The sequence below is a fragment of the Apostichopus japonicus genome, chromosome 9 (assembly GCF_037975245.1).
Source record: "Apostichopus japonicus isolate 1M-3 chromosome 9, ASM3797524v1, whole genome shotgun sequence".
In the NCBI taxonomy this organism is placed as follows: Eukaryota; Metazoa; Echinodermata; class Holothuroidea; order Aspidochirotida; family Stichopodidae; genus Apostichopus; species Apostichopus japonicus.
The window spans coordinates 3925141-3937502 of NC_092569.1; the positions used below are offsets into that span (position 1 = coordinate 3925141).

The 12362-nt window shown below is 37.4% G+C and overlaps 1 protein-coding gene across 12 annotated transcripts in view; it reads left to right on the forward strand.

Moving 5' to 3' along the window:
• Positions 1-12362, forward strand: part of LOC139973383 (prostaglandin reductase 1-like) — a 29747-nt gene that overhangs the window by 10913 nt on the left and 6472 nt on the right. For 5 of the 12 annotated variants that reach the window (XM_071980024.1, XM_071980023.1, XM_071980027.1 and 2 more), the window contains 7 exons: positions 1177-1233; positions 1943-2107; positions 3121-3238; positions 3804-3968; positions 4425-4536; positions 5114-5232; positions 5749-6122. The exons of 1 other annotated variant lie outside the window; for it this stretch is intronic. In XM_071980024.1, coding sequence (XP_071836125.1) covers positions 1177-1233; positions 1943-2107; positions 3121-3238; positions 3804-3968; positions 4425-4536; positions 5114-5232; positions 5749-5859 — 847 coding nt within the window. In that variant the 3' untranslated portion in view covers positions 5860-6122. Of the gene's footprint in view, positions 1-1176; positions 1234-1942; positions 2108-3120; positions 3239-3803; positions 3969-4424; positions 4537-5113; positions 5233-5748; positions 6123-9805; positions 9864-11015; positions 11134-11925; positions 11972-12362 lie in introns of those variants that run through there. 6 more of the 12 variants (XM_071980033.1, XM_071980029.1, XM_071980034.1 and 3 more) reach the window with 2 other exon arrangements.

A 12362-nucleotide genomic window follows, 5' to 3' on the forward strand; every position in this document is an offset into this window, starting at 1 on the left:
TAAATATTGGTTCTTATAATGAACATACAGAGTCAAAGTATAAGCCTCCTTTCATGAGGTATGCCAGAACTGGTTGTTGGTGAATATACAAAGTAAACTTATACAAGCCTCCTTTCATGAGGTATGTCAGTATGTGTTGTTGGTGAACATAGATAGTAAGAGTACAAGTCATATTATACTCCAAATTGACTGACATACTCTGCCAGCTGGCCATCCCTGAATTTTTATCACTGTTTTTGTTCCTGCGGTTTCCAAGTCTTTGAAGAGAGAAATATGACTATATAAATTTATGCAAGAATCACGCTTCCCTCGGCGTCACCAGTTGTTCCAGTTGTAGGCAGGAGAGGCACATTGTAATTTAGTGCGATTCCTTTGATGTAACCCTGAATATTCGATATATATACAATTGCGTTCGGTCTTTGGACAGATGAGATATTAAAAACAAGGAAAGAAAGTATGTTACGGTTGAAAAAATTATCGTTTACATGGAGAGCAAGTTTGACAAAATTTACCAAGTGACCTGATTGTCATTCGTATGTAGAACGCATTTTAAATGATGCTGTTGTGACGTGTCGATCAAGGCATTAATTTGAATGTGTTGATCGAAGAATAGAGTTTGGGTTAATGACGTTAAATTTGATCTATTTTCTGAATGTAAACTAGCTCATCACTTCCTGGCCTGCATTAACACCAGGGACACAACCACCACTTTTCTATTGGGGAAAAAGATTTAGATGGCTTCTCCCCCACCCCCACTCCCACCTCCCTGCCCTTGAGAGATTTTTGGGTAAAATGGTGGGTGCCTAGATGCAAAATGGTGCTCACTATGTCTTGCAACTTTTGAAACAATGTTGAATAATTTTTTACTGTTCAGATTGTACCGCACATTGGTTAAATTTATGTACTGTACAATACGATTTTTGATATACTCATCATGCCAGTGGAGGAGTTCTGACCTCCCTGAGTTTAATCTGTGGTTGGGGAGGGGAGGGGGTGGGCTGAGGTCCCCAAGATTTAAGTAAATGTGGTTGTACCCCTCATTAGCACCAGAAACCAGAAATGCAAAATCTTTTCTCTGAGTCAGTTTCTGGTTTGCCTTCACACGATCCAGAAACAAAATGGTTTTTTTCTTTTTCTCATTGATTTTTTCATTTTTCTTTTATTGGTGCAATAAAGAGGATGGTCAAATAGAATGAAGGAAGGTGACACCATGATGGGGGAAGTGTTTGGCAGGTACGTACAAACCAGCCAGTGGCAACTTATTATTATTATTATTATTATTGCTCTTCAACAATATTTGCCAATTTCTTGTTTCATCTTGTCTTTTGTTTTCATCCTTAATTGTCATATAATTGTTAATTGCCACTTTTGTTCTAGTTTTTCTTTTGTTTTCTTGTATCAGTCCTATCTAGTTCCAGAAACTAGACAATCAAGCTATTGCTATGAGTTTTATTAGCATGATGGCGTATATACAAGTTCACCTGTAAATTATTGAAGAAAATATCTTTTGAAACAAATTCAATGTTAAAACAGTTTTCTACACCTTAACTTGTGTCTTCTCAAACATGTTTTGTGTGTTGGAAAACTGGGCAAGTGGAACCTCGAAATAGCCAACAACCCAGTGTGTCTGGGTACAGTTACTCTCTCATTAGCACTTTCATATAATCTTGTCATCTTGATTGAGTTGTCTGCAAAACAGATGTTAAACATTTCTCAATAGCTTAGTCTCTGTAGAAATGACTTGCAGTGTGTAAAAGAAAACATAATATGAATTAGAAAATGTTCTTCCCAACTGTGATAAATTTTAATAATATTAGGGGAGAAGGACTTTTACCCTGTTTCATTACTGATTTAATAATAAAACCATCATGATATTTATTTATTTTCATTCATTTGAAACTTTAACCTATCCTGATATGTCGTATTCTTAACAACATTTCAGAGTCGTTGAAAGCAAGGATCCAAAGACCAAAGTGGGTGACCTGGGCTTGGTCCGCGCTGGTTGGGTGACCCACGCTGTTGTTCCAGGAAGTAGTATCCTTAAGGTACCGGCACTACCTAAAGGGGTACCTCAGTCACTTGCACTTGGTACCCTGGGAATGCCAGGGTGAGACATTCATTTCACACCAGGATAAACCGTCTTTCATAAGGCGGAGGCGGAGTGTATAGCCTAGTCAGGCGGAGTGTATAGCCTAGTGGTTAACGCCGGCGTCTCCCAGTCATGAGATCCCCGGTTCGATTCCCCGCCGACAGCAAGGTGTGTCGTCTGGCAAGGGTGTTGTTCAATAACAACTTCCCGACATGGACGTTAAATGGATGTGTGCCGAGAGATTGGCTTCGGTCAGCTTGCGAGTCTATAAGCCTTCATGGCTTCTTTCGCGAGTTCCTGCTTGCGGGAAGATCACATATACATACATACATACATAAGACTTTTTCTGATAACTACAAAATCGAAATTTAATGTCATGTGGAAATACAGCTTCTTTTGCATACAAATAGAAGATGTTTCACACTCTTTATAAAAGGGTGAGAATTTATCTCCGAAATATATGTAAGTAATTGCAACCTTCCTGGATAAAGGACCACATAACCTTTTATTAATTTTTTTGTTTAGATATTATCGGATGGTCCATTAATGTGAAATCGTACTGATCTCTGAATTGGTTGTCGATTGCCTTGTTATCGCTTATGTAGACCTTACTGGAAGCTTACGTAATTGTACTAATTCCAGTGATGCTGCTTTTCACAAACTTCTGGAAATGAAGAAACATTCTTTCTAGTATTTGAAACTTGACTTATAAAAAACAGATGGAAACAAGGTTATAGCGGATTGATCAATCTTGAGCACTGTTTTTGCCTTTTATTTGTATTTTAGTGCAAAGGGGGTTGGGGGAAGATTTGTCTATATCAACCAAAAGTTAACATGTGTAATATACCTGCCATCAAATTTGGTATTTGTGTAATTTATTAATGTACAGAAAACCATTATCAGTGCAATGTAGAAGGAGTCGAGTTCAGTAGCACATTGATATAAGATAAAACATATTTGGTTATAAGTGAATCAATTCTAAATGTAAATTTATGAATCCTTTTTTGTGATTTCTTTCTTTCTTCTGACAGCCTTACAGCATATTTTGGTATCCTCGAAGTGTGTGAGATTAAACCTTCTGATACTGTCTATGTGAACGCTGCTGCTGGTGCTGTGGGTTCAGTGGTCGGCCAAATAGCCAAATTGAAAGTAAGTACAGGTGCAGATTGGCCCATCCATGCCCCCTACTCCCCAACCTGTGCCCTTGGTTATTGACTGATAGTGTTTGTATGTTTACTGCAGTCGGCTGAAAAGTGACTGAACTTTCTCTTGTACAGCAGTGGCAGTGTTTGTATATGTAGTTGCAGTGCTGCAAAGTGATTGCACCTTTGTTATCTACTGAATATATTTGTATGTTTTGTTTAACAGGCTTTGGAGTGATTGCACCTTCTTTTCCAATGACAGTGTTTGTATGTTTGGTTGCGATGCTGCAGAGTGATTGCACCTTTGCTATCTACTGAATGTGTTTGTATGTTTTGTTTAACAGGCTTTGGAGTGATTGCACCTTCTTTTCCAATGACAGTGTTTGTATGTTTGGTTGCGATGCTGCAAAGTGATTGCACCTTTGTTATCTACTGAATATGTTTGTATGTCTTCTTTTACTGGGATTGTACCTTCCCTTAAAATAACAATGTCTATGTTTATTTCTCGTCGGGGCTGTAGAGTGATTGTACCTTCTCTTCCAATGACAGTGTGTGTGTTTATTTCTCTTCAGGGCTGTAGAGTGATTGGTGCAGCAGGAACCGAAGAAAAGGTGAAATACTTGAAGTCCGAGCTTGGCTTCGATGAAGCTTACAACTACAAGACGGTTACTCCTGATAAACTCAAAGATGAACTTAAGAAAATAGCACCAGATGGTATTGATGTCTTCTTTGAAAATGTAAGTCATATATTTATAATGGTGAGGAACCTTCTAATGTGTATTTAATATGAATGTGTAGCAAGTGGTATGACAGATATAAAATAAATTAATAAAGTTCGACAAACAAGATAAATTCTACCTCAGGAACGGTTTGGTCCTTTTGGGACTCTTCAGGCGAAAGTAGGAATCGAAGCCCAGACCTTTGTCACAGACTGAAGTCCGTACCACTCCACCACAGTGATTCTACTGGTGTGTGAATGCATATAAACTGGCTTTGTATGGCTATCAATGAGGGCGTATTACCCAAGTGTTATGATTGAACAGAGTGCACCCCTGGTGCTTTTGAATCTGACAATTAACACATGAAAACTGCACCGACCAGACATCGGTAATTAGACTGTGTGTGCGTATGTCAGTCACATGTGACACCAACATTTGAATCTTCTCACACACAAACTTTTGATTATTCAACAGGTCGGAGGTGAAGCATCGTCCGTTATATACAGCCACATGAATAAGGACGGCCGGGTCGCTATTTGTGGGGCCATCTCAAACTACAATTCACCTGGAAATTCAAAGCCAAAGGGTATGTATCAAACTGTTCTATGTAATGATAATGATTACACCAGCATAGTAAACTTTAGATATATTATCGACCAACCAACATTGTGAAATTATTCATTTTTGTGGTCCAGTGAAATTTAAGCCGTCTTTCGACATTTAACTTATCACATCAAAAATTAGTTTAAGGATATCTTCTTTGCAGTATAATTTTTTTTCTCAAGATATTTCCAACTTAAATATATGGTACATCTTTTGACTGCTCCTTTAAGGCTACAGTCTTGATAACTTCAGCTCCTCAGAGCAGATTTATATGTAAACTGCTAACCCGATGGGCTATAAATTCCAATATTTACTCAACCCAAAGATTTTTTCGTTTAACTTCATATGAACTAACGAGCAACCGCATCCCCCCCACCCCCCTGCGATTGCGGAAGGGGTTGGTCAGTGGGAGGTTGCCAGTGTATATTGTTAGATAATGTTTGAAAAGTCATATAAAAGCAATAGAACAAATAAGAAAAAATTATTCCCACAAAGTTGTTTTCTATTCTCTCCACCTTTAATACCATACTGTCATACTCTCAATTTGTTTTTTTCGCTAGTGACTGAATTTGTCCACCACCTCATCTACAACAGTATTAGGATCCAGGGTTTCCTGGTGACCAATTTCTACGCTAAGAGGGACCCGGCACTCAAGGAGATGGCAGGATGGGTTAAAGAGGTCAGTACACCTTTAATCAAATTAGAAATAAAGATTAAAAACAATGCCTGCTTTTGTCATCATGTGATGAGAGAAATTGCAACCAAAGAGTGCTCTCAAATAATTGTAAACAAATATTTGTGATTCTTAGAGAAGAATATATTCCTATGATCCAACCGAAGGGCAGTGCTACTGACCCAGAGCCTCTGCTATGCACCAAAGCTACTTATCTTGCTATATTTCTTTCCGGAAAACCTAATTTGCTTTTTTTCAGAAAACCAAAATGTATGGTCTGGTTGCCTATAGGGACAACCAGACCCCCCAAAATGTATTCCCTAAAACTTGTGCTCTGAAAAAGCTGACAAAATGTTACATTAACCATGAGACTGATTGGTTCGTTGTTCATTGTTTGTTTGGCATCGAAACTCAAACAGCTGTTCCGCTAATTCCCCCGTGCACTGTGTATAGTATTGTGTTTTAAGTAAATAATTATAGTTAGCATTTGTGGAATAATTTTTTTTCTTTGTCTTTTCACAGGGAAAACTCAAATATCGTGAACATGTCCACAAGGGGTTCGAGAGTATGTACGATGCATTCATGGCTCTCTTTACCGGCAAGAATACTGGCAAAGTTGTGATCAATATCTAGGTGACGAGAAAAAATAAGTGCTCGTCTTTCGTCTCGTCAGTCCGACCGCTTGTCCGAGTAACATTCGAATCTCCGAAGCTTACTCTAGCGCACATTTTTGATAAACCGTTTCATTGTCTCACTTTGTCTAAACTTAGTTGTTTATCAATATTTTTATGAATCCCGGTGGAGGCTGGACGTTTTTTCACTGTTCTTGATTTCCAACTCATTACGAATTTCAATTATATATATATATAAATATGATTGAATTACTATATATCTGTCATACCACTTGCTACACATTCAATTCTTATTTATGGCTTGACTTGCCTAAAGAGTGGTTATTCTGTGTAAAATTGGCAGATTCATAGCGCCAGGGGTGCACTCTGTACAATCATAACACTTGGGCAATACGCCCTTAGTGACAGTTATTCAAAAGCCAATTTATACGCTTTAACACACCAGTAGAATCACTGTGGTCGAGTGGTACGAACTTCGGTTTGTAACACGAAGATCCGGGGTTCGATTCCTACCTTCGCCTGATGAGTCCCAAAAGGACGAAACCGGTCGTGAAGTGGAATTTTTCTAGTGTTTTATTCTTAATTGATTTACTATATATCTGTCACACCACTTGCTACACATTCAATTCTTATATATATATATATATATATATATAAATATATAAATATATATATATATATATATATATATATATATATATATATATATATATATATATATATATATATATTATATATATATATATATATATATATACATATATACATATATACATATATACATATATATATATATATATATATATATATATATACATACATATATACCTCATTAGGTCATGGTTCATTAGGTCGTTTGGACATCATTAGGTCATGTTACAAGCATCACTATCTAAGATTCGGCATTAGTATTTTAATGGAATAGCGATAATGAGGGTAGGGTTTGCTCTAGTAGTACTTCAAGCCTACCAAGGGTTAATTACCAGCTGTGCAGCAAAGATAATGATCAATAAATTTCAGTTACCCCACTCTCACCCCGGTCCACACTACCCCTCTCCTCAACCACATGATGTAGGACCTCAGCTAATAGCTTGAATCAACCCACTGTGAAGTTATTAGTCGTCACCTTAAAATATCTAACGAGTCATGTTTGATATTGAAATTTTTTAAGAGTTTATAATAAAGCTGAACAACAAATATCATAGTTTGATATATTTTACATATTTACAAATTTTAAGCTTCCTGTGTTCTCCTTTTCTTTTGATTTTCCTTCTCTTAACTAAGTTGTTACATGACGTCAGTCATATGTATGCAAATTGATAACATCAGAGGTAAATTATGCAAATAAGATAATTAATTCATCGAACTTGCTTTATGAGTTTGGATACTATCCACAATTTTGAAATAATCTAGTAAACTTTTATTAGTTACTGTTAACCAAAGAATATTTTTCCTTCTTTTGCAAGATTTCACAAGCTTGTCTTAAATTTATGAAATATATCTTGAATTTATGCAACTCTTATGTGACTAGCATCTTCATTCCATGGAAGTGTATAAGACTGGGAACCCAGTCACTGAACTTGTACCAGATACCAATGACTTAATATATATAAGTATACTATAGGGGCCACAATTTCTTCTGATTTAAAAGATTGAATGTAGGTCTACTCAAGTAAACCAAGGATAGGTGAACAAGTACATCCAACAAGTGTCTTATGCAGTTCCAGACTTATAGGGGGGGGGGAGGCAAATGGGGCAACGACCTTGTGCGAGCTCCCATATTGGAGGCCCCTCCCCAGGAGAAAATTCTCATTAAGTCCTGTTACAATCCCATTGAACAGGATCCTGTTAAAATTCCCATTGAAAAGGATCCCGTTGGATGAGGTTCCCATAAAGTGGAACACCATTAAAAACCCATTGCATGGGATCCAGTCTTGTGAGCTTTCGTTGAATGGGATCCCATTGAACACGTTACATGGGATACTGTTGTAAGTAGCACTGTTGAATAGAGTCCTGTTGCATATGGTCCTGTTACATGGGATACTTGGGATACTGTTGTAAGTAGCACTGTTGAATAGAATCCTGTTGCATAGAATCCTGTTGCATATGGTCCCGTTACATTAGATACTGTTGTAAGTAGCACTGTTGAATAGAATCCTGTTGCATATGGTCCCGTTACATTGGATACTGTTGTAAGTAGCACTGTTGAATAGAATCCTGTTGCATATGGTCCCGTTACATTGGATACTGTTGTAAGTAGCACTGTTGAATAGAATCCTCTTGCATATGGTCCCGTTACATTGGATACTGTTGTAAGTAGCACTGTTGAATATAGAATCCTCTTGCATATACATGGTCCCGTTACATTGGATACTGTTGTAAGTAGCACTGTTGAGTAGAATCCTGTTGCATATGGTCCCGTTACATTGGATACTGTTGTAAGTAGCACTGCTGAATAGAATCCTGTTGCATATGGTCCTGTTACATTAGATACTGTTGTAAGTAGCACTGTTGAATAGAATCCTGTTGCATATGGTCCCGTTACATTGGATACTGTTGTAAGTAGCACTGTTGAATAGAATCCTCTTGCATATGGTCCCGTTACATTGGATACTGTTGTAAGTAGCACTGTTGAATATAGAATCCTCTTGCATATACATGGTCCCGTTACATTGGATACTGTTGTAAGTAGCACTGTTGAGTAGAATCCTGTTGCATATGGTCCCGTTACATTGGATACTGTTGTAAGTAGCACTGCTGAATAGAATCCTGTTGCATATGGTCCTGTTACATTAGATACTGTTGTAAGTAGCACTGTTGAATAGAATCCTGTTGCATATGGTCCCGTTACATTAGATACTGTTGTAAGTAGCACTGCTGAATGGAATCCTGTTGCATATGGTCCCGTTACATGAGATACTGTTGTTAGTAGCACTGTTGAATAGAATCCTGTTGCATACGGTCTTTCATTCATGTCATTATACGTCCTTGAGTCTGCTTGCATTGAATGAAGGCATGTCCAACGACCCCCAACATTACATACCATATGGCATATTATGCTACCATATGCACAGGCTGGTGGTGCGGTTGAGATTACACTCTGAGAGGAATATATAGAATTAGGCAGAAAACTAATTCCTCCTCATATATCACTTAAAAATGTAAATATTCAATTACACACGAAAATATTTTTACTAAAATATGTCTCTTTATACTTAAAGGAGGGTAGGGGGTGAGAAAAACTATTGAAACAAGAAAATGGAAAAGTGTGCAACCATTCGTTTCTCTTATGTTTTTTAGGAATCTAACTGATCCCTGTAGAATCTCTCTGAGTTTTTGCAGTGTCATTTATTTACCTATTTCTGTAAACAGTCTATATTTTGTTACTGAGTGAGTGCTGCATGTATATGCACCATAATGTACACAATAAGTTCTGTTATTCACTTTACATAGTGAGCCACATATTAATATACTATGTTTTTTGCACAGTCATGTCCAATACACTGATAGTGTTATACCAGCAGGTTGTAACATTCAAAGTGACATTGAGCACATTTTAAATATAAATCAGGTACCTTGCAAGATCAATTTATGTTGTCCAGTTACAGAGTTGTTGACAATTCATAATCATGGACGTTAAATATGAATGTAAGAGTCTAATTTCGGTCAGCTTGTGGCTTTGATAAGCCAATGAGGCTACTTTGTGAGTCCTGCTTGCAGGAGGATGTTAAATACATACATACATACTATAAGGTGGAACTTTGATCTGAGATGTAGTACATTATAAACTTTGCAGTCAATTGTTTGCACGTGTTCAAATATTGTAAAATTTCCATGATGACTGTGCATTAATTTAGCAGAGTACTGTGTAACTGCATGGCGTACAGGACTGCACTATATAAACAGTATATTTACTCATCGAGTCATTCAAGTTTTCATATCTCCAGCTTGCGGAACAAAGTACTGAGCACTCAGAAGTCCAGTTGCAGTGAATTTACAGTACTTGTAAGTTGTTACTAATTAATGTTAATTTCTCTCTCTCTCTTTATACAATGTAACTTGTTTGTATTTGTGAAGTTTATTTATATTTATGACTTATACTGCAAGGGAAATTCTGTGTTCAGCGTGCAGTTTATATATTGTCAGGACAGTGCAGTAGAATTGTACCTGCAGTATCTCAATAGGAGCTTTGGTCAAGTCTCTATAAACAAATTCAATCATCTTTCCAGTTGTAGTTGAAATGGTAGATGTGGGTGCAGTCCTAATTTTTAAAGTAGGTGTCCTACCTTTTTGGTGCAACATGCTGCAGAAGGCGTCATTGCAATCGCGAAGTGATCGCCCCTCACTGTGGGAGTCAAGGGGCCTGCCTTCGAGGCCCTAGCATGCAGGGGTTAAGGGGGCAACGCCCCCTTATAAACTTTGAGGTATAGGCGGGTAAAATGCAAGCTGTTTAGTTAGTCAAAATGAGATTTGATTGGTAAAATTAGGGAAAGTTGGGGGAAAAAAGAAAAAAAAAACAATCATCGTTGTATCATTTCTGTTACATATGCATACTCTTTTCTGAAAACTTTGCACAGCTTCATATATTTTTTGCAAGCCGTGCACGGAAAAATAGGCCGTCATTTCGCCAAAACTGGCCGTGGAAAATACAGCTGGACGGCTGGCTGCCTAAACCACTGGTTCATGGTACTAATCACATAGGGTACATACAATATATGGTACCCTATATGTGTTTGAAGGTATTGAAGCATATGTTATCCTATGGTATTCTGCAATTCTCCAGTAGGAATCTATCCCAAATATGCTAGAAGTTAGTCAAGAATGGTCACTCATGTTCTAATATCACCAGACATTTATACCTTCCAACAAATTACTTACCACAGTGGTCAGAACTAGCTGTATTTTCTGTCAATTTCTGTCAATTTTCTGTATTTTCTGTGAATGAACTCTTTTGAGGGTCAGAGCCTTCAGAAATGTAGCTTTTGAAAAGAAACCTGTTAATGATTATGCTAAGTTTAAACACTAATTAACATTTTGCTCAATTAAACAACTACTGTAGCTCACCAACAAATTGCTAGATCAGCTACAAATATTGCTGCAATAATTATGTGCTTCTGTTTAATCTCATACATGATATTCTATGTCCCCCATGCACAGAATAACAGTATCATGACCAGAGGAAAGAAATGGGTGGTCGTTAAGCAATTTGATGGTCTACCAAAGCGTACAGACCTAAAAATAAAAGAGTTTGATCTTCCAGAATTGAAAGATGGAGGTAAGTTACAATTGACATGAACTGCACTTAATGAGGGGTGGTGGTGGGGAGAGGGTACTGGTAGGGGGAGAGGTAGATTACCAGTGTGCTATAAAGCATCAACCTCTCATTATGTACAGCAAGGGTTGCAGAGGGGGTGAGCTTTTTCAGGACACACATAGGCGTAGGAGGCGGGGGGGGGGCTGCAGCCCCCCAACCATACTTTTTGGTGAAAATTTGGGCAATATGCTGAGAATTTTTCGGGCACCTACTGGAAGAAGAATATTTTGCAGTGTGTTTTTCATACTTTGGGGGGTGAAAATTCGGCAATATGCTGAGAATTTTTCGGGTATCTACTGAAAGAATAATTAATTTGCAATGTGTTATTCATATTTTTGGTGAAAATTCGGGCAATATGCTGAGAATTTTTCGAGCACCTACTGAAAGAATAATAATTTGCCATGTGTTTTTGAAATTTTTCGGTGAAAATTCAGGCAATATGCTGAGAATATGCTGGAAAAAAAACATGTAGAACACTTAGATGATGCCATGTATGCAATAATTGTGTGTATTTGTATTAATTTCCCATTTGGTGTAATTAAGCACTGTATGATCAGCTCATTATTGCCACTGTAGTACTAGCTCTGTCCACTCTGTCCAGGCTGCAGTGTTTATAAAGTCGCAAGAGTTTTCATAATGCATTTATAACCCCTCAGTTCGTTCCAGGAAAATCTCTAGAAACTCTTATGCTATTTCTTTTATGAATCTTAATATTGAGTTTATTTAACATTCTTTCTCTTGCTTTACTCGCAGATGTTTTATTGGAGACAGTGGTGCTAACAGTGGATCCTTACATGAGGTAAAAATCAGTATTAGTTCTTCATGAACATACAGAGTCACAGTATAAGCCTCCTTTCATGAGGTATGCCAGAACTGGTTGTTGGTGAATATACAAAGTAAACTTATACAAGCCTCCTTTCATGAGGTATGTCAGTATGTGTTGTTGTTGAATAAACAGAGTAAAGGTTAAATTATCGTTTACATGGAGAGCAAATTTGGGAAAATTTTCAGAGTGACCTGATTGTCATTCATACATACAACATTACAAATGATTCTGTTGTGACGTGTCGTTCAAGGCATTAATTTGTGCATGTCGATCGAAGACAAGAGTTTTGGTTGATGGCATTAAATTATCTGTTCTTTGAATATAAATTAACTCATCACTTCCTGATCTGCATTAACATCCGGGA